This window comes from Diabrotica virgifera, chromosome 4 (assembly GCF_917563875.1).
Source record: "Diabrotica virgifera virgifera chromosome 4, PGI_DIABVI_V3a".
NCBI lineage: Eukaryota > Metazoa > Arthropoda > Insecta > Coleoptera > Chrysomelidae > Diabrotica > Diabrotica virgifera.
In genome coordinates, this window is record NC_065446.1 from 11,758,446 (window position 1) to 11,782,285 (window position 23,840).

Genomic DNA, 23,840 nt, shown 5'->3' on the forward strand with positions numbered 1-23,840 from the left:
ACTTTTAAAGTAATAGGTAGAAGTTGGTTACTAGAATTTTAAGCAGTCCTTTACTCCATTGCCAGACTTTGTAAGTAAAGGAAAGTGTAATAAAAAACATTGGAAAAGTTCCTCAGAAAAAAAACTGAGAAAACTTTTCAATGCACTAAAGTTCTGGAACTTAAGAAGATGAGGTGAAACTTAAAACCAATTAAGAATTTAATTGCTTTTAATTTAGTTCTTGTTTAGTGTTTTATTTGCTGTCCGTTAAGTTTTTCCAGTAAGCACTGCATAAGGGATTTGTTTGAATTCCTGACAAGATTCAGCTAGCCTTTTCTTAAAAAGAATGGAACTAGTTTCGATAAATTATGATTTTAGTTTAAATTGTTGTTAAAATGTATACCGGCAAAAATAAAAAAGGGTAATTTCTTTTTGTAGTTATAATATGTACACATAGTTTCAAAAGATATGCATCACCTACAATTATGCAAATTTTCATAGTTGATTTTCTGTGAAAAGTTGAGCAAATGTTTATTCAAACTTCTTTTTTGGTTTTTAATCTAATAGCACATAAAATGATACCATTGTATATCCTGCCAGATTAAAAACAATGGAAAACCTTCTCTGGTTACACCATCCGAAGCTTCTAAAAATGAAAGCCATGCGGATTCTGAGACTATAGCAAGATGAGGGAATTTTACAATTTATATTTTACATCCCAATTGCTCAGGCGGTAAATTTCCAGCGAGAGTGGTTCCCTTAGTAGGGGAGAGTCGGCTAATGATGCGCGTCGGATAATTTTGCGCATCAATGTTTCTAATCTGCTATTTAATAAAATTGCAAAAACTATATTGTCGGGCCATCTAGTAGCAACTGCCATATTTATCCGACACAAACGAACGTTCGGGAGATACATTACCGGTTGGCAGTTATCGTTTACATGTTTTCGCGTGGTATGATATTGTTTGTGTGACTGAGAAAATAAGCGATACATTTTTTTATTGACAGAAATATAGCTTAAATAGTACTTATAGCCTTTATCTATGTAACATTTTAAACATTGATATAGTTAGTTTTGCTCGATTCTTTATGGTTTTTATCAAATTTTGTGTTATGTGGTGAAGTATAACTTCGTGTAATGGTGCGCATTGCGTACCATTAGCCGGCAAAGTATGTAAAGGCATTTTTTACGTTTTGTGACTGCGTCGTAAACAAGCGTTAAACAACCGTCAAAGTAGAGAGGGCAAAGAGAAAACCACGAAATTGAAAAAACGTACAAAAAGGAAAATTTTTGAACACAACAGCTCCGAAGTTATTTCAGAAAGAGAACTGTGCCATGATGATGAGTTGGAAGATCTCGTGTCAGATAAAAATGACTTAATTGTATTGTGGTTATGGTAGCAAAAAAGACGAGGTATGCTGCAAGTGTTCGATATATTGTCAATGGTCTCATGCCATGTGTATACGACAGGATAGTCCAGAAGGATATATTATTTGTGACTTCTGCAATACTTACGATTTTTTCTAAATATCTGTAAATTGGTTTCTTAACTTTTTCCGTATATTTGTTTGTTACTTTAATATTTATATTCAATAAGCTACATTTTCGAAGGGCATTTTTAAGTTCTATTATTGCGCCCAGTTATCCGACATATGCGCACCATTAGCCGAATTGGTCGGGCAATTGTGCGCATTACACTAACTGGAAATTTCGCCTCTCACTCTTCTACTGTTCAACCATTCATTAAATGCGGTTCCTACCTACATACATAAGCCTTTGAAGTATATCTTCAAAAAAATTTGGAAACTGAAATGTTTGAAGTTTGTGAAATATCCTGAATTTGCCTTAGGTGCGCACCAATAGTCGACTCTCCCCTACTCCAAGTAGAGTAAATATATAAATTAAATTATGAAGTTGAAAATGTTTATTAATTTTTCTTTTTTGTACTTATACTGGGTGGAATACAAGAAATGTTTTCCTTATGTTAAGTTTGGGAAAACCTGTAGGAAGGACAAGGTACAAGTATGGGTACACAATGAAATTATTTTATTGTATTATATTTTGTGAATATTCTATTTTTTGAATGTCGCTGAGAACTTTAGAAACAAAGAAAATATACGGTTTTATTATTTAACATGTTTTTTACTGAAACTAAAATAAAGTAATCTTTAACTAGTGACATGCGGTGTGTCATACCTTGCCGAAAATATATTTTGTTGCAACACGTGTTTTATCCAAGATTTCTAAAACACCATCTACGTAACTTCAAGTGGTTTGTAATTGTACGTGTTCCCAACTTCTGCAGTTTTAGTACGGTTTAATCTTTGAGCTACGTTGACGTAAATATTTTGCGGTATCACGTACCGCAAGTCAGTATTTAGATTTCTATAGTTAAAAGCAGTCCAGCGTATTCTTTCGCTATTAGTATGGCAGCAAGTTCATCCAGTTTTTCTACCTTCAAGTGGAAAGCACAATTTAACTATTTTAGAGCTACCAATACTCCCATTTTTATTGTAATTCAGTTCATAAAGGATTTTACAAGAACCTCCTGGTTCTTTTAATATTACGCAGGCGTTCACAATTTTCTTGAAAAAATACCCTTTGTTTTATTTGGAGCAATATTAGAATAAAATATAAATTTGCTTTATTGTCACTGAAAATTATACAAATTTTATGGACAAAGCATAGAGTCAGAAAAAAAATAATAACAATAACAATAACAAATACAATTTTCTGAAATTTGATAAACCATCAATAGAAAAAAAATTACAAGTTAATAAAGTAAAGAAAAAACAAAACCGATATATTGCAAAATTAATAATAGCAAAGTGAACATACAACAAAATAAAATACAGACGTATTATAGTCCAGAAAGCCACTGCGCATCCGCTAGGAAAAATATTCCGATTCGGATTTTTTGCACAATCTTACTCAAAAAGGACCCCTTTTAACAAATTTGCATGTTGCCAGGACCAAAAGTGGGTCAAAATTTTTTTAAACGTTATTTTTTTGTTTTTCTCCTAAAATTATTTTTTTTCATGGAACAAGGGTTTTTAGGTTTTTTGGATCATTCCAAATAGAAAAGTTCTTTAGTGACATTTCTCTAAAGTTGGTAGTTTTTAACATATGAGCGATTAAAAATTGAAAAATAGCGAAATCGGCCATTTTTAACCCTTAAAAATTATGTGAAAAATTGAAAATTTGAATGTTGCCACGGTAGGTAGATATTCTTTAAACATCAATTGATGAAATCTTGAAGAGTTTTTTGCAATACAATATTCAAAACTCGTCTGTTTATTAATTGATAATCAAGCGTGCGCGACACTATTTTCCAGCGACAGTATGGTGCAAATGAAAGGAATAAATTCGTTATTTCGAAAACCGGCGAATTTAAGGAAAAATCCCGAAAGAGGTCGATTTTTATTTTTAAGTTATGATATTGTGGCATATATAGTATACTAGTGACGTCATCCATCTGGGCGTGATTACGTAATCCATGATATTTTTAAACGAGAATAGGGGTCGTGTGCTAGCTCATTTGAAAGGTTCTTCAATTCTCTATTCAGTAATGTAAACATTTATATAATTATTTATACAGGGTGTCCTTCTACTTATTTTTTGTCAAATAATTTAATTTAATAAAAATTTTTTGGACACCCTGTATAAATAATTATGTAAATGTTTACATTACTGAATAAAGAATTGAATAACCTTTCAAATGAGCTACCACACGACCCCTACTGTCTTTAAAAAAACATCGATTACGTCATCACGCCCAGACGGATGACGTCACTAGTATCCCATACATGCAACAATATCATAACATAAAAATAAAAATCGACCTGTTTCGGGTTTTTTCCTTAAAGTCGCCGGTTTACGAAATAACGAATTTATTCCTTTCATTTGCACCATACTGTATACATATGCACCGGTGGAAAATAGTGTCGCCCACGCGTGAATAGAAATTAAAAAACAAAGGAGTTTTGAATACTGTATTGTAAAAAACTATTCGGGATTTCATTAACCGATGTTTAAAGAATATCGACTTACCTTGGCAACATTCAAATTTTTAATTTTAATAGTTTTTAAGGGTTAAAAATGGTCGATTTCGCAATTTTTAAATTTTTTAATCGCTCATATGTTAAAAACTACCAACTTTAGAGAAATGTCACTAAAGAACTTATCTATTTGGAATGATCCAAAAAATCTAAAAACCCTCGTTCCATGCAAAAAAAATTTAGGAAAAAAACAAAAAAAAAACGTTTAAAACATTTTTGACCCACTTTTGGTCCTGGCAACATGCAAATTTGTTAAAAGGGGTCCTTTTTGAGTAAGATTGTGCAACATATCCGAATCGGAATATTTTTGCTAGCGGATGCGCAGTGGCTTTCTGGACTAATACGAACCAATAAGTTTAAGCTGCTGCGTGTGACACCCAAATATAGATAAATTTAGTTACTTGTACATTACTGTAATTTCTTAGTCAGTCATTAAGAAACTCTTCTACAGAATAATATGGTCTTTTAGATAGATGAGCTTTTGTCATTTAACGGAACTTGGGGAAATATGTTGCAGATTTGTGTTGTAAAGGGAGATAGTTTTATAGTTTTTTTTTGCGGAATATAATATAGATTTCTTCACTAACTCAGAGGACGGGATCGGTAAATAGACATCAAAAGTTAAATTTCTGGTGAAGTAGTCACGATGAGGCCTTGCTGGACATGCATGTGTTTACGAATCAAGCAAATAGCTTCTAAAATATATAAAGATGGAAGGGTTAAAACTCCGTGATCTTTGAAGTAACTTCTGCAATGTTTTGTTCTTCTGAGGCCAAACAGATACCTTATTGCTCGTTTTTGTAATTTAAAAATAACATCTAATTGTGCAGCTGTACTAGAACCCCAAAACGAGAGACCATATCGATGATGAGACTCGAACAAGGAAAAATATGTTAGTTTAGAAGATGCTAAATTGAGTTCTTTGGAAACAGATCTTATAGCATAGCAGACTGAAGTGAGTTTCTTATTTAACAAATCGATATGAAGGGACCATTTGAGGTTGCTTAAAAAATACCAAGAAATTTTATAGAATCAACGGTAGAGATCTAGCTGTTATTAACAAGCCGAGGTTGAAGAGCACTTTTAAAGTAAATTAGAGTCAGAACAGGCTTTTATCGTAAGCAAATCAGAAGCTATATTTGCATGAAGAGATGCAATAGTTGAGTTGCTCCAAGTGATACTTATATCATCAGCAAAAAGAAAAATTTTCCCATCGATTTTTAAATTAGTGGTGTCATTTATAAAGATAAGGAAGAGTAGAAGACCCAATACTGAACCTTGTGGTACTTCACATACAATGTTTTTGAGACTAGAGTCGGTATCATTTTCTCTAACTAACTAACTAGTTGTTTCCTATTATTCAAGTAAGATTGGAACCAATTCAAAGAAATACCTCGAATTCCATAGAAATTAAGTTTTTTAACCAAAATGTCGTGATTTATACATCAAAAGCTTTGGCATAGTCACAAAAAAACAGTGACAGTATAAAGAATATTGTTTAATGCTTCGTAAACCTCATGAAGCACAGAAAACCTGGGATCAGTGGTACTTATTAGTTAAAAAGCCGAACTGATTTTGGGGTATTTTTGATAAAGGACATAAGTCGGGTTTTTATAAGTCTCTCAATAATTTTGGACAGTACTGGTAATAAGGCAATAGGTCTATAGTTGCAAGCATTAGATTTTTCACCACCCTTATGAAGAGGAATAATAATGGCTATCTCTAGGCACTCTGGGATTTTACCTTTCTCAAAGGAATCATTAATTAGTGAGACGAGGAGTTCCAACACATTTTCTGTGAGATTTGAGAAGATTTTTATTAATATTCACTATAGTCAGTCCATCAATACTACAAGATGATTAATATTTAGTTCTACGGCAGTATGAAGAATCATTTCGTAGTTAATGTAAAAACAAATACAGTGATATAAGACAAATTCATATTAAAAACGGAGCAGAATAGGCAACGGTATGGTATACCGCATATCAGAATCTACGTCATGAAACATCCTTGTCAGTAGTTTAGGGTTAACAATAAAATATAACAGTTAACAAAACTTACAAAACAGAAAGGCACATACTTTAACAGTGCTGGTCGCCACCTACAAGAGTTATTTGTCGATCAGCGCACAGCGTGTGCACAGCGCGACATAAGAGAGACGAGATTGTTTAATGGAGGTTCTGTGATGTTTTGGGGTGGAATTTCCTTGAGAGTAAGTACGTATTTGCTTAAACGAAAAAAAAAAAACATATTTCACAATATGAGTTCACGATATGTAGTTATTATAGGTGCAAAGTATTGATCCGATGCGCCAAGTAGTATTAAATAATTCTATCTGTTGGCTGTACAGGTGTTGTAAAGGTTATGAAAAACACATCTTAAAAAAAGAAGATTGTTCGATTTTTTTTTATATTTTTGCATGTCAAAGAGTAATATTTCCACGAGAGACAATTTTTTAAACACTTGTACTCACCTAGAAAATTTTTGAAAAAACGCTTTAATATTAGTAAAAAATTGATATCAAGAAGCTCTCGAAAAAATATAGGTGTTTCTAGACACTTTTAGAGATTTTTTTCTTTTAGTTTGATGCTATTCACAGAGCAAAACATGGTGGAAAAAATAAAGGCACTCAAATACGCGGAATATATCTTTTTTATTTCGTTTAGTCAAAGAAAAAAAAAACAAAAATAACGCGATTTTTGGAAAAAACGATATTAAGCGACTTATAGAAATTCTTTTAAGGGCTGAAACTTTCAGAATACATATTCTTTTACATCACAAGAAAGTAAAAATAAATGCTTGGACAAAAGAAAAAAAATCTGGATTTTTTCAACCCATCTACTAATGGGTTATTAAGGGGTTACATAGGTCTTGCGGGTAAAAAAGTGACTTTTTAAAAAAATTATATCTCGAAAACTAAACACTATTTTTATTTACAATTGGAACATGTAAAAGTGTAGTACCTTCAAAAAAATTTTCAGCCAAAAATATTCATTTTTGTAGAGTTGACTGCAATTTTTCGACAACAGAAATTTTTTGCCGTGGGCAGCATAAATAAGTCCAGTCTCATCTAAAATAAAAAAATCAAAAAGTTTCTTGTAGTTTATGCCTCTGGCTACTGAATGAACGAAGGAATTTTTTTAGGTGAAGTCGTTTTATTTTTATAAAAAAAACTACTTTAAAAATAGTAATTTTTGAAAAAATGAGACAAATTGGGGTCGAAAATATGTTTAAACTTATGTAAAATCTTCAAATTTAATTCTTTTTTAAATTCCTTCCTTAATTCACTAGCCAGAGGTATCAACTGCAAGAAACTTTTTGATTTTTTGATTTTAGTTGAGACTGGACTTATTTATGCTGCCCACCGCAAAAAAGAGCTGTTGTCGAAAAATTGCAGTCAACTCTACACAAATGAATATTTTAGGTTGAAAATTTTTTTAAGAGTATCTTAAGTATTATAATTTTACATGTTCCAATAATAAATAAAAATTATTTTTAGTTTTTGAGATATAATTTTTTTTTAAATTCATTTTTTTTACCCGCAAGACTTTGGTAGTCGAATATTTCCATATGTATTTAACTTAATTCATGGACGGTAAGCCAACCATTATTTGCACACCAAATGTTTTTTTTTATCCTATACTTAAATACCCATCCACTTAAACACAACTTTCTGGTAGACGATTTGCCATCAGTCTTTCTTTAATAGCCATGCCATTCAGCTCCAAATCTGTAACTCCGTGAAGAGTGGAACTTCCATTACCCAACCGAAGATCTTTTGGCCTAGATTCTCGAGGGAATGTTCCACTTACCATAGCCACAGGATTGTTATACTGGTGGTACTAAAACAAAAAGGAGTTTATTGTCGATAGAAAGTGAAAAATGTGAACACTGTTAAGATTGTAGGCGCAAAATTTCGGGCCCATGCATTTTAAAAGCATTTATTTTTTGGAGTCCTAAAGAAAACCAATAAGTATTTTTGAAAAATTTGAACGCAGAATGAAAGATTATATTATTAACGAGGACCGAAAGTCCCTGAAAACTTCTATAATGTTTATTTTAATAAGTTACAAGGGTGAAAAAAAAAAGAGAAATTTGAGTGTTTTGATTGGAAAATGAAAATTGATGTTTAATTTCAAATATCGCATCCAAAAGGAACTTTATCTACTCTATGTCATTATGTATAAGTTGTTAGTTTGTGAAAACTGTCATTATAGATAGCAGTGCGTGAAGTGTTGAAAGTGTGCGTGAAGTAACAATGTATTTTAACCTTCCGATGACCAACCTTTTTTTGTTACACGGATGACCAAGAGGGGGAAAAATGACCCCAGGTCAAAAATGTCAAAAATGACAATTAACGAAAAAATAAACTTTATTTTTTTTTTAATTTTTAATTTTTTTTTGGCATGGACTTTATGTCATTCAACCAGTCACAACATGAGTATTAGTGTCATGTGTAGTGTGTATGTTGAGTAAGTGTCTTGTTACTTTTCAAAGTTGACGTCATTAGCGTAAAACTACTTGTAATTACACATAATTGAAGCTATTTTACTAAACATCAACTTCAGAATATATTTTTTATTCGTAAAATGTAGGGATTTTTTTTCATTTCAAAATATGAGGACATCTAGAATGAAATTAAAGTCAAATAAAAAAATAATGAGTTAAAAATTAAAAATACTTTTGAATTTATTAAAGAAAAACATACGCTGTGGTCACAATTTCCCCCGCTTGGTCATCCGAAGGTTAAATAGGACTTACTTTTTCGCACTGTTTTGACACACCTTCATATAATCAAATATCCTTGACTTTAGCGTTGTCATAGTGATGACATAATGAGCCATACATTACGACAAAAGTTTTGACAGTTTTGTGGTTTAAAACAAATTAGAATTTTTAAATGTCAAAGTTCTAAAAATTGTAGAATAAAAATGAATTCCAGTGACGAAGAGTTACAGTTTTTTTATTTGTTTATTGTAGAGTAGATAAAATATTGTATGAAACTGTGCGTGAAGTACTTTTTGCGAACTTACGCGATGTATAGCACTCGCTCCGCTGTCGCCCGTGCTCTAAATATCGCGTATGTTCGCAAAGAGCATACTTCACGAACTGTTTCATAAATAACTATTTTGTTTATTCTAAGGGATTTTCGGCCCTCGGTAATAATGTAATCTTTCGTTCTGCGTCTGAATTTTCCAAAAATATTAATTAATTAATAGTTTTTTATGATTGGAAAAAAATGAATGCATTTAAAAATCATTGGCACGAAATTTTGCGCCTTCGCTCTTATAGTCGATGCAAAAAAGCACTGAACTTCCGAAAAAAAAAAACAACAAGACCGATCTTAATAATTCTTTTTGCATTCGATTCGTGAATGCGCCAGGAAATTTTGTGACTCCTAGCCATGAGATATTATTGAAAAACTGCATACAAATAATGCATTCTTAAAGTGCATCTCAAACAAACAATAAAAAAAAAATTCAGAACTCGTCAATTATCGGCGGAAATAAGTTTATTTTGTTACTGGGGGGTTTTCGGGATCGCTGAAAACGAATATGACGTCATAAGTGATCTCCGGAGGACCTGGTGCCCAGGGTACCTACTGTTTACCTCGTCTTGTTGAGTTTTCGGCAAATTCATTAAATCATTAAACTAGTCAAAAATTACTCCCCCCTAGCAATCCCCCATTACTCGGGGGGTTTTTGGGGTCGCTAACGACGAACATGATATCGGAAGAGATCTCTGGAGTACCTGGTGCCCAAGGTACCTACGGTATACCTTGTCTGGTGAAGTTTTACCGTCAAATTCATTAAAAAATTAGTCAAAAATCATGACTCGGGGGACTTATGGGGTCGCTGATCATCAAATATGACATCGCAAGTGATTTTCGGATTATCCTGTGCCCAGGGTACCTACTGTTTACCTTGTCTTCTGAAGTTTTCGGCAAATTCATTAAAAAATTGGTCAAAAATCATTACTCGGGGGTTTTTGGGGTGGCTCACGACGAATATGACATCGAAAGTGATTTTCTGAGTACTTTGTACCCAGGGTACCTACTGCTTACCTCGTCTTCTGAAATTTTCGGCAAATTCATTAAAAGATTATTCAATATTCTTTACTTGGGGATTTTTGGCGTCGCTGACGATGAATATGATATCGGAAGTGATCTACGGAGTACCTGGTGTCCAGGGTACCTACTGTTTACCTCGTCTTGTGGAATTTTCTCGCAAATTCATTAAAAAATCATTACTCTGTGGGTTTTTGTGGTCGCTGACGACGAATATGACATGAAAAGTGATTTTAGGAGTACTTGGTGTCCAGGGTACCTACTGTTTACCTCGTCTTCTGAAGTTTTCGGCAAATTCATTAAAAAATTAGTCAATATTCATTACTTGGGGGTTTTTGGCGTCTCTGACGAATATGACATCGGAAGAGATCTTCGGAGTACCTGATGTTGATGTGATGTGAGTTTTCGGCAATGTCATTAAAAATTTTTGTTGTGTTTGGAAACCATTCCAGAGTCGGCAACATTAATTTGACGTCACGACTATCACGGTCCATTGAATTAGAATATTATAAATCGAAACCTTCCAGGCAACCAAGTGACGTCATATAACGTCGAGGAAACGTCAGTTTTGGTTGAATATATACACGTGTTTGAACATTAAGGCATGTAGACGTCTTTTGTAGGTGATTTTAAATACGTAAGATTAATGACGTTAAAATACGGTTAAAAGACGTTTTCATTTCAGACAGCCTAAATCTGACGTCACAAAATTGGGAGGAGCTTAAAAAGCTTGTTTGTTTTGACTTCAAACAATTTAGTTTATAACGTTGTTTATAAGAAATTTCCCATTTATTGTTTACGTGCTTTGTTTATTCGAAGTTTATTCTCAAATTATGGATACCAACAACATTTTCATTTATAATTCTATTATTTTTAATTTGACGAAGAAAAGTTATTCTTCATAAAAAGCTCCTCATGGTCTAAGATTTATGATGATATAGATATATAATCATATATCAAATTTTATTAATTTTGTAACAGGTATATAAAAAATATTAATTTCGCTCAAGAGTAAAGTACCTTTATAATTCACAACATTCAAATTAGAATGATATAATTGCACATTAAAACATAATTTTTAATTCTGAAGAACAACTTTTCATAATAGCAAATTTTCCATATTATGAATTAAAATACGTAAATAAACAAAGTTTTCGTTATGATAATGCTCGCATTTTCAGCTTGTTTGTTATACGACATGATGACATACTGAAATCTCCAATGCAACTATCAACTGTATGCGCACCCTACACAACTAAATAGTTTAGTTGAGAACAAATCGCAATACCGTCACAATTCGACTAAATACAGTCGAACCCGCTTATTGGAATAGCCTTTGTGCAAGGCAAAAATATTCTTATAACCGGGTTATTCTAATAACCGATCATTGGTGGCTAGTCGAAATAAGTGTTACCGAATATAGTAATAATATTATTTACATACTACGCCAATGTGTAGTTTTACATATTATGCCAATATGTAGTTTTATTACATACTACGCCAATATGTATATCATATAATGTACCTACATAATCAGTGTATGTAAATGGTTTTAGGTCTTTTTACGTCAATAATACAGTAGTGTAACTAGTACTTATCTATGTATGTGTTAAATACCAGATTACATTACATGTATGTGAATGAATACATTATATAATTAATATGAAATGTATGCAATATGTAGATATGTAAATATTTTGTTATTAAAATGCATATATAACAAAATTACTTTTTTTTTCTTGAGAAATTATTGGTAATTATAGCTTTTTCGTTGTTAATCCGTGTGGTCATCCTTAATCTATTGGTTGAATAGAAGTTTTATTGGCGTCAAGAAATGGATTGTTACATTCTTTTTCTTTTCTCTTCTTTTCGAATTTAACAAAGCCATAATTCCATCTTGCAAACAAGTAGGTAACAGTGCCTTTGTGTAGGTAGACAAATAAAAATTATTTTATGACCCATGCATTTGTCGGCCATGCTAAAGATCGAATTGGTATTCGTAACAAAGTAATAAATAATTATTACCCTAATAATATCTAATCCAGCACTACAGGCCGTTGACGACAAACCATAATACCATACATAATTTAAATTTTTAGTAAATTGTAAAAAAAAAATATTCTTTGACCTGCAAAATATGCTAATAAGCGGTATTATCTAGTTAGATCCTATTCCAATAAACAGATAAATTTATTAAGGAGTAAATGGAAATGTTTCGGGAACTTGAATTTATATTCCATAAACCGGGATATTCCTATAACAGGGATTCTAATAAGCGGGTTTGACTCTAGTTGTTCGACTAAAAAGTTGTATGTATGCTCTAGGCCCAAGATCTAGAGGGCAAAGGAAAAGGCCAAGGGAAAAAAACTCTCTGATATAAATATGAAATATTTTTTCGATATATCATAGCTTATAAATAATATTATTATTATTCAGTTTTTTTATAAAGACAAAGAGACAAAGGCTTAATTAAAAATGGCTTTATTTGTATTAGAGCCGCGTATTACAGACATACGTGATATATTATACAACAGTTGTATACTAGTAAATAATTATTATCTATGTACATGTTATTTATAACAAGCAAAATGAAATTTATTTTATGAAATATATTTGGTATTTTAGTTTATTTACAAATTCATTTTAATTCAATTCACGATGATTTGTTTTAAAAAGTATTAAATTTCACATGTAATCTAATAAAAATCGAAAATACCTACATGAAAACTTTTATAATGTTTATTTTAATAAGTTGCAGGGTGAAAACAAAAGAGAAAATTTGGTGTGATTTTTAATTTCAAGTATCTTTTATAATTCAAAAGAAACATTTTTTTATTTATTCTAAGGGACTTAAAGGCCCTCGATAACAATCTGGTCTTTCAGACAGGTGACAGTGAAAAACAAGGCTACGAAATATTTGACACGGCTTCAGGAATATTTTAACTGATTTAAGACGTGAAAGTAATAAAAAGTTATTTATTGTTTATCGTTTATGGAAGATCCAGGCAGAGAATACACTAGGATATATCCTGTAATCCAAGTAATTTGTTGCTAAAGATGTTCAAAATTTGTCTAAGTGTTCCATAGTAACAATATAGTTAAAAAATCTCTATCACTATTTCTCTTCTCTCGAATATTACTTTTTATTGTATGGTATACAAGAATAAAAAACCGCTAAACGCCTTAAAAATGAGTGGCGCATACAATATTCCAGCTACAAAAGATCTGATATGAAAACTACGTGGCGCGAAAATGTATTTTCATTTTGATGCAAAACAAAATTCTAGTTTTATTTTAAAAGATTTTTCCATAATATTTGCTAAATTTCCAGTAAACGCGCCACAAAAGTGTTAGAAAAAATGTTTAGAGCGGCCGTGGAGTAATGGCATATACGCTGGCCTCATACGCCAGTAGACGTGGGTTCGAGCCCTGCCAAAGACAAACCATTTTCATTTCCAACAATGACACGAGCCGTCTCACTGTGCCTCGGAGAGCACGTTAAGCCGTCGGTCCCCCTGGGCTAGTGTACATCGACACTAGTTACTTGAAACAGGGTTAAAGATGTAAATGGCGCCGGAACAATCCGAAAGGATCTCCCCGGCAAAAATGCCATACGATATTATTATTATTATTATTATTATTAAAAGTGTTTCAAAATTCAAACTGTATCAAATTTACTCTTTTGTGGCGCGTTTACTTCAAATTTAGCAAATATTATGGAAAAATCAAAATGAAAATACATTTTCGCGCCACGTAATTTTCATATCAGATCTTTTGTAGCTGGAATATTGTATGCGGCACTCATTTTTACGGCGTTTAGCGGTTTTTTTCTTGTATCAGCAGTTTTTCAAGTTATATACAAATTAAATGTATGAAGTTGAATGCAATTTTTCTCGATTACACGTTAAGCTTTATAAATGGTCACCTTTGTCGCATTATCTCCCAAATGATCTAGTGTCCATCGAATGTACACTTGATTTTTTTTTCTAGTCGAAATAGATTGAATAAAAATATTGGGATGGCCGGTAAATGAACTCGGATTGCCCGTTGCAGATCAAATTTAGCGTTGAAATGTTCACATATGGATGGGCGAGTCTTTTCCTAAACTTTAATTTTTTAATTCAGTCAGATTTAGAAAATCGAAAATTTCGTGTATATATAGTGTCGCATGTAAAGGGGTTGTGCGCCACTAGCGAGAGTTGCCGTTTTCTGGGGTTGCCTTGGTTGCATTCTCTCCCAAATAATCTAGTACTTACGACACCAGTGATAAGACAATCCGAGTTCATATCCCAGCCATCCTAATAATTATGTAATTATGGCCGACAAATGAACTCGGATTGCCCAATCAAACTTAGCATTGTAACCACTATAAGTACTGTTATGATCTGCTTCTTATTACTTTTATATTAATTATTATTTACTTGATCAATTATTTAATTAACGAAAATCATACATAAAAATTAAGAAAGAATCTCAGGGTGCCTTTTTATAATATAAAAAAATGTCTAAATTATCTTATGTTATACTTATCTTCTCTCGTGGTTTCAGTATCTCTTAGTTGATCCTTATCGGGATAAAATAGGAAAAGGAAATAAACAGAAAAATCATAAATAAGAACATACAATTACCTTTATTATCAAAAGCAATGTTCTGTAAATTTATCAATTAAATTCTGCGGGCATAACTGTCCAAAAGAAACTTTTACCATATAAATTAATCTAATTCAAACAAATATTTATCGCTTTGTTCTTGATACCATTAATAAACCCAGCTAAACAAACAAATTTGGTATTCGCAAAATAGTCCTGTCGCCAGGGGGGATACAACGGCCTTCTTAATTCAGATGGACTTACCCAAGTTTTTTTTATGTATTTTGACCCGTAGAATACGAATTTTTTGGGTAACAGTTGATCCGGATGTCGATAAGATTGTTATAAACAAAGAAGTTGAGGAATTACATAGCAGCGATTTCTCGCAAAACAAAACATTTTTTTGTATTTTTTGGGTCATTCTAACCAAAAAATGTTCCTACAAGTTTTTTCGTAGGATGCATAGTTTTCGAGATAAACGCGATTGAACTTTAAAAAAATCGAAAAATTGCAATTTTTGAACCCGAATAACGTTTGAATAAAAAATAAAATAGCAATTCTGCTTACCGCCTTTAAAAGTTTAAGTCAAATTATATCTGTTTTGAATATTTGCATTGCTAAAAATTTATTTTTTGATTGTTAAAAAAAGCTATAAACACATAGTGTTTCCCGTGCCTAATATATGCGTTTTAAGGCATGCTACTTAGAAATAGCCCCGCTTGCACTTTTACCTTTTCTACGTACTCGTTCGATTTTAAATGAGAAATCATTTAAACATCACTCAAGCACTAGGTGTTTATAGCTTTGTTTTAACAATAAAATAATACATTTTTAGCAATACAAATAATTCAAACCGATATAATTTGACTTGAACTTTCAAATGCGTTAAGCAGAATTGCTATTTTATTTTTTAATCAAAAGTTTTTCGGTGTTGTTCTGAAGCTATTTTCTTGTGGCATTTTTATAATCAAGTATATTTAAATGGGAAATAAGCCACAATTTTACCTAAAAATGATTTTATTAACGTTTCGACGCCCAAGTCGGGTGTCGTTGTCAAAATACAAAATAATACTAAATAAACAAAAATGTTGTTGCTTAGTAAAACATTCTTCTAATAATTTATTTAATCTGACTCATTTATATCGGCAATTCAGACACGTATTAATACTTTAAAATGAATAATACGTGTCTGAATTGCCGATATAAATGAGTCAGATTAAATAAATTATTAGAAGAATTTTTTACTAAGCAACAACATTTTTGTTTATTTAGTATTATTTTGTATTTTGACAACGACACCCGACTTGGGCGTCGAAACGTTAATAAAATCATTTTTAGGTAAAATTGTGGCTTATTTCCCATTTAAAGTTTTTCGGGTTCAAAAATTCTAATTTTTCGTTTTTTTGAAAGTTCAACCGCGTTTATCTCGAAAACTATGCATCCTACGAAAAAATTTGTAGGAACATTTTTTGGTTAGAATGGCCCAAAAAATACAAAAAAATGTTTTGTTTTGCGAGAAATCGCTGTTATGTGATTCCTCAACTTCTTGGTTTATAACAATCTTATCGACATCCGGATCAACTTACCCAAAAAATTCGTGTTCTACAGGTCAAAATACATAAGAAAAACTTGGGTAAGTCCATCTGAATACAGGAGGCCGTTGTACCCTCCCTGGCGACAGGACTAAAATTACTTATACTTCCTATTACATTTTTGAAATGTTGGAATTTTAAATTCATATGCTTTTACGTAAAAAAATTAACTTCTGATTATAAAAAAAATCTATCACATAGGTTATTGACTGACCTTTTGATTCACACACAATGATGTCTCCTCTTGACCCAAACAGCTCCTCCTTGTTGATTATGTTAGGCTACCAATCAAAGCCCTCTCCGTTCTCAGCAAACAATCCAGCAGGATACCAGCAACTATTTCTCCAAAACACAAGTCAGGCTTCTTTTTTGCCAGTACTCGTTCAATAAACTCCAAAACTCTCTCCTTTCTTTCTTTCAACAATAATCTCCTGAGACCCAAGTATCTTTTTTACTTGGTGTCACAAATAATTTTTATAATGATAATTCTTGTAACTTACTCTCTTGGACTGTACATAATCAAAGAGGTATTTGTTCTCGATTTGATTTGTCTCTCGTACCACTTTTCGGCTACTCCCACTATCAAAACAAAACACTAGTACTTGCTGCTGAACTACTCACGAAAACTATTGACTGCCCCTTTCGGATGCCGGTAACACAATGAATTCCTCTTTCCAAAACTATCTCAACATTCAAACAAAACTTTCCCCATTCCAAATTTCCAAAACAATCAGAAACATTTCTCTCTCCCCATTCTTTTTTTTCATTCGAAAACCCACTCATACTTTTAAAATTATTTCTACCATCATACTAATTACTTTTGGGAAATTCTGCAAAATTTACTCGGGGTTAAACACAAAGATAAAAAATTCCAAACTTTCTTTACCTTAATTTTCTAAGAACTAATTACCTATGGCTTCTATCTTTCCCGTAATAAACAATCGGTTTAAAATACTAATCCTAAATAACTTTCACTTCACTTTTATTTACAAAAATGTTTCTAATATTCTTCATGGAAAAATTCATTAAGGAGAAACCACTTTGCGTTGAAAGCTAACTTCTAATAAATATTTACAAATCAATATACAGGGTGTATCAAATTTATGTGCCCGCGTTATATTAAAAAAAATTGAAATGTTTATTCTATCTTTGATTGATAAAATGAAACACAATAGTACATAAACCATTATTCATTAATAACATTGATTTTTTCGATATAAACTAAGTTTCGATAACCAATAAATCGAAAACTATTAATTTTATCAAAAAAATATAAAATATTTTTTGCTTACAATTAATGTTTTTACGTCTTGCGTCTTTCGGCATTATATAGATTTTGATCCTTGCACTATCCACTACTTATTGTCAAATTTTCAAGCAAATCGATCCATTCTGTAAAAATTGCGAAGTGAAAAGTTTCAGTTCCTGGACTAATTATACTTTTGGAGGTCTATAACTTCTGAACAGCTAAACTGATGTTGATCAATAAACATGAGTTTAAAACGTATTGACAAGTACTATCTGATGCATCCAAGATCAAGTATGATAACTGAACGTATTACATTAATTATTGAGCTTGAAAAACGGTTTTTCCCAAAAGAAATAGATTTGATCATATTTATGAAGCCTATAACTAAAATATTCGAATTTTCCCAGATATGAGATATACACCGTTAGACGCGTCCTGAGTCCTCCTACAAACGCTCAGTTATTGGCGCAATTCGTAGGTTGAAATTTTGAGTAATTGTCGAAAAACCAAATTTTTAAAGTTTAATTTTTCAGTTTTTCGGCTATGGTGAGCAGTGTGTATATCTCAGGTTGATCGCTTAAGCACCTTTTGAAAGCTTAACTCAACCCTATTAATTTGGTGTATTTGCGGTTTTCCTGTCTCTCCTTGAACCTAAGATATGTACGCCCAAAAAATATGCTATTTTGTATCTACCTAGTCTTTTAGCTGGCTTACGGGTAGTCAGAAGTCAAAAATTAGACCGGTTCTAAATCGGCCCTCACACCCTCTTGAAACACAGAAAAAAATTCAGATCGGTGTAACTTTTCCACACACATACATACATACATACATACAAATATTTTCCCTTTTTTAAATAAAAATTGAGTCATAATTCTGAGCTCGATAACTTTTGAATGGTATAACCGATTTTCAAAATTAAACATGCGTTGGAAAGGTAATGATCTGTGCTATCAGAAGCCGCAATGGTCGGGCTTAAGTTTTTGAAATTTTTGGGAGTTTTGGGGACGAGAACGAAAAACAGACTCTAAATGGGAAGGGCCGTAAAATCCACACCCTAGAACCAAAATGGAGATGTAACATATGGATGGACGAGTCTTTTCCTATACTTTAAGATGGGATTTGGCCCAATTTTCAATTTAGTCAGGTTTAGAAAATGGAAAATTTCGTGTATATAGTGTCGCTTGTAGGGGTGTTGTGCGCCACTGGTGAGAACTGCCGTTCTCTGTGGATAAATTATTGTAATTATTGAATACATAATTAGTGAAAAAAAATCATACTAATTAACTGAATTAATAATTTAGCGATTACAAAAGTAACGGTTATCCGAGAACATTCAAAGCATATCTCTAAGTTAATAATGACAATGTCATTGTCAACTAATGCTTTCATCTCCATGCCAGTACGAATTTTACTACAAGTAATAATAGTACTTGTAGTAATATAACTACAAGAGATAGCCGTAAAATATTTGCGGCTAGGCTATTAATACTGATGACTACTTAATAATGGTAATATTCTTCCATTGTCCTAGACTTTTAAACCAAGAGTTGCGTCTTCTTCCTGGTCCCCTTTTGCTATTGATTTTGCCTTCGATTATAAGTTGGAGCAGTTCATACTTTTGATTTCTTACGATGTGACCAAAATATTGTGTTTTTCGTTCTTTTACAATAAGCATAAGCTCTATTTTTTTGTTCATCCTCCGCAAGACATTCGCATTTGTCGTATATGGCTCATGTAGGATATTCTTAGCATTTTACGGTAACACTAGAGTTCGAATGCTTAGATTCTTGTTTATGTTGCTTCTGTCACTGCCCAGGCTTCAACATCATAGAGCAAGGTGCAGAAAACATAGCACTTAAGTATTATAGTTCTCACTGAGATACCCAGCTGGCGGTTTTACAGAACTTCTTGCATTATTAATAATTACTTACCTAAAATTTTTGTTGAAAATAAAAGATTTTGTTGGGGAAATTCGGATATTCCGAGGAGAGTTTTCGTCGAAGCAAATCGGGACCAAAATATCTCTAAGCAGAATTAAATTAAGGTGAATTTTATTTGTTTTTCGTGTAAAGTTAAAATCTTTAAAGTTATAAAAGCAATAATTGAAAAAAGACACGACTTTAGAACGCTAATTTCTTAATAAAAAAATAGCACACTATCTGCATACCTATATTATTAATACATTCAATCATAATATTCGATTCCAGCAATAAAATTGCTGGTAAATAACTTTTCCTAGTTTTTTTTTTCTAATTTGCCCATAGTAAGTATAAGTAAAAACTACATTTTTAATTTTTGAATAAGTACTTATCAAATATGCACTAAATATGCAGGTGAAATATAATTTTTGTTCCTACATAATGTGTGCTGTTTTAAATAACGTACCCTAATTTTTGTATACAGGGTGAGTCACAACTAACGGCACGGAAGATTACAGCGAAATGGTAAAAGATTTGAAAAAAAACTTGTAATTAGTGGTTTGAAAGTTGATAAAATCTACATTTAAAAATTATTTTGAAATAAACAGGATGTCCCAATAAATGGCGGCGTATCAGTTTTATTTTTTCTTATGGAATACCCTATATTTTATTGCATTTTTAATTGTCCGCAAAAAATATGGTATAGTTTCATAAGGCTTCCCTATACCTATGTACAAAATGTTCTGAGTTATGGTGACTTTTCTTAAAATGTAAAGTTTTAAAAGAAGGCTCAAGTTACTTAAGAACTTATAAAAAAATACTTTTACATCTAAATATTTGGATATTGGTTGAATGTATTTCATGATTAATTGTTACACATCTATGTACAGGGTGTTCAAAATTTACAGTTTTATTATTGGATTATTCAATGTGTTATATGATTCTTATTGTAAATGGAACACCATGTGTATTAATCTATAATTATACGAAACGAATCAACCTCTTTCGAATGGTATATGGATGTCCTATACCTAGGTGTCATAGTTTTTGCGTAATTTACAATTATTAAAATTCTTAATCTGTAAATCGATTTAAAACAAAAGATGTAGTTAATTAATTGACCATTCCAGGTCACGTGACTTTAACAGCGTCGATGAGGGGCAAACATTTTGTGTTCGGTGTTCTTTTTGCTATTTTCTCGTTTTATTATAATAAATCTGTGGTTTTAACTACAAAAATTTCAAATATTAGATATAGGACACCCTCATAGGGGATGCAAAAACCCGGTATAATCATAAAATCAGTTTTCTTGACCCATATCGTCTTTCTGTTTACAGTGCATTGTAATTATAGTGATTTAAAACACCTCGGTCTTTAAATGCGGCTGGTCTTATAAAAAAAACTCACTTTATCTCTTTTACTTTTAATGGAACACTTTACAACTGAACAAAACGCTGGTATTTTAGTCATATTCTTAAATTAAACAATGGTTTTGTACACTTAACCTACTTTGTTTACAAGATCTTTGCCCTCCAGTTGCTGTCAAATGACGTCACCCTGGAATGGTCTATGGCATTGTATGACATTGTCATTTTATGACAGTACGGTCTGGTAATTATTTTATAATTAATGTATTCCATGATTGATTATTACACATTTATTTACAGGGTGCTCAAAATTTACAGTTTCATCATTGGATTATTTAATGTGTCATATGATGCTTATTTTAAGTAAAACACCATGTATGTTAATAAATTATTATACTTAACACAGGTTCCTCTTTCGAATGGTATAGGGATGTTCCATAACGAGGAGTCATAGTTTTTGCGTAATTTACAATTTTCTTAAACGTAAATTAATTTTAAAAATAATACTTAAGCGATTTTTAAACTGTACGAAATAAATGTTTGTTTACTGTATCATAATGAAATGAAAATTATGTCTATTTTTCTGGACCATTATTATGAAAAGTAGGTAGGTTGGTCTGCATACAATACATTAAAAAAAAATCAGGATTTGCTCCAAAGTCTAAAGGTAGACTTCCGCACCAAGCGACCGAGACAGGAGACCGCGACAGGCGACAGATAGGCGAGGTCTCCCCACGACTGCTCTCAATGCAATTATATCAGGGTAGTTCTGCAGCCCGCGACCGAGACCAGCGACCAACTATCGTCTATTCGCGACCTATCTGTCGCCTGTCGCGGTCTCCTGTCTCGGTCGCTTGGTGCGGAAGTCTACCTTAAAGTCCATAAACGATAAGTTAAATATTTATCATAATCCTGTTCGGTCTAATATTGGTGTAGTTGAGTTTTATACGGATAATAGTGGTTTCTCTTAAGTATTCTAACAGTCGTTTGACTAATTTACCCAAAAAATTTTCTTTACTAGTATTTGGGTTTTCCGTAACAGAAAGCAGGACATCAAGTTCCTTGACGTAATCACAAATAACTGGTTTATTTTTATTTAACTTTCCGAAATTTCTCAAAAACGTGCTTTTTGTGTGTCTTCTATCAGAATACCTACTTTTGAGAGTAAACTTTAGAAAGTAAGATACAATTTTGCAAACACTCCCCAATGCAAAGTACCATGTCTACTCTTTCGTAGATAACGTGGTTATTCATTTTTAGGAACAATTAAATTTTAATATCATACATGGATGTTTATATTTTTGATAATTACCAGACCGTACTGTCATAAAATGACGATGTCATACAATGAGATACATCTTTTGTTTTAAAATCGATTTACAGATTAAGAATTTAAATAATTGTAAATTACGCAAAAACTATTAGACCTAGGTATAGGACATCCATATACAATTCGAAAGAGGTGACTTCGTTTAATATAATTAATAATTAACATAAATGGTGTTCTATTTAAAATAAGCATCATATGACACATTGAATAATCCAATAATACTGTAAATGTTAAACACCCTGTAAATAAATGTGTAATAATCAATCATGGAATATATTCAACCAATATCCAACTATTTATGTGTAAAAGTATTTTTTTATAATTTCTTAAATAACTTAAGAAAATGCCTTCTTTTAAAACATTTTAAGAAAAGTCAACATAACTCACAACACTCTGTACATAGGTATAGGGAAGCCTTATGAAACTATACCTTATTTTTTTGCGGACAATTAAAAATGCAATAAAATACAGGTTGTCCCATAAGAAAAAATATAACTTTGATACGCCGCCATTTACTGGGATACCCTGTATATTTCAAAATTATTTTCAAATGTAAATTTCGTCAACTTACAAACACTAATTAGAATTTTTTTCAAATCTTTTATTATTTCCCTGTGATCTTTCGTCGCGTTAGTGGTGACTCACCCTGTAGATGGAGAGAATTACACTTTATTGAAACTATGTACCAAAAGGTCATCAACCTTTAGGTAATTTTTATAAGTCTTTCAGCCAATTTGTATATAATTTATTACAAACGAGAAAAACTTTTACCTGTTCATTAGTTACTGGACTAATCCACTGCGGAGAAGGAACATTAGACTGAGCGTAGTTCTGTACTTTTTGGATATTTCTGGTAGCCAAAGGAGCTTGGGGACCATTTAAGGCTCCAACTTGTCTTTCGCACTCGCCCTCAGGAGACCCTGGTAGACAAAAAGGAACTAATAACATACATTTTTAAATCAAAAGTCGACGATAGCGGTCTTTATTATAGAGTCAAAGTAAATGAGGGAATATTTCCGTGCTCGAAGGCTGAAATTTTTATAGAAAACTAACTTGATAATATATTATATAATTTTAAAATATGCAATATTTTATACAGTGTGAAAGCCACTTATGGAATAAAATTATTTCTAAAAAACTCTAACAAGAAGTAAAACCACTTCTATGTAAATTGGTATATTTATTAAAACTTAAAAAATCCCAATGGATTGAATAAAACATGTCCAATTCAGAACGTTTTCAGACCTATCGGTCCATCATCAGTGAATGTGCATACTTGCTAAATAGCCCCAGAACCAAACAATGGTTGAATTTAAAATTCAATTTACATTATTTAAAAATAATATTAAACAGGCTAAACGCCGATGTTAAAGGATATCGCCTATGGGAACATGGTGAAACCCTACCAAAACCTCAATCAACCATCTTAGGCCAACTTTGACTATAAAGTTTGCAGCAACTTTATAGTTAGCAACATAAAGCAACAGCAACATAAAGCAACTTTATAGTCAAAGTTGGCCTAAGATGGTTGATTGAGGTTTTGGTAGGGTTTCACCATGTTCCCATAGGCGATATCCTTTAACATCGGCGTTTAGCCTGTTTAATATTATTTTTAAATAATGTAAATTGAATTTTAAATTCAACCATTGTTTGGTTCTGGGGCTATTTAGCAAGTATGCATATTCACTG

General features: G+C 31.9%; 1 protein-coding gene across 1 annotated transcript in view; it reads right to left on the reverse strand.

Annotated features, from left to right (window-relative positions):
• Positions 1–7,583: 7,583 nt before the first annotated feature.
• Positions 7,584–23,840, reverse strand: part of LOC114336753 (neural cell adhesion molecule 2) — a 331,903-nt gene continuing 315,646 nt past the window's right edge. The window contains exons 10-11 of the mRNA XM_050648967.1: positions 22,923–23,071; positions 7,584–7,880 (exon numbers count right to left, since the gene is read on the reverse strand). Coding sequence (XP_050504924.1) covers positions 7,698–7,880; positions 22,923–23,071 — 332 coding nt within the window. The 3' untranslated portion in view covers positions 7,584–7,697. The remainder of the gene's footprint in view (positions 7,881–22,922; positions 23,072–23,840) is intronic.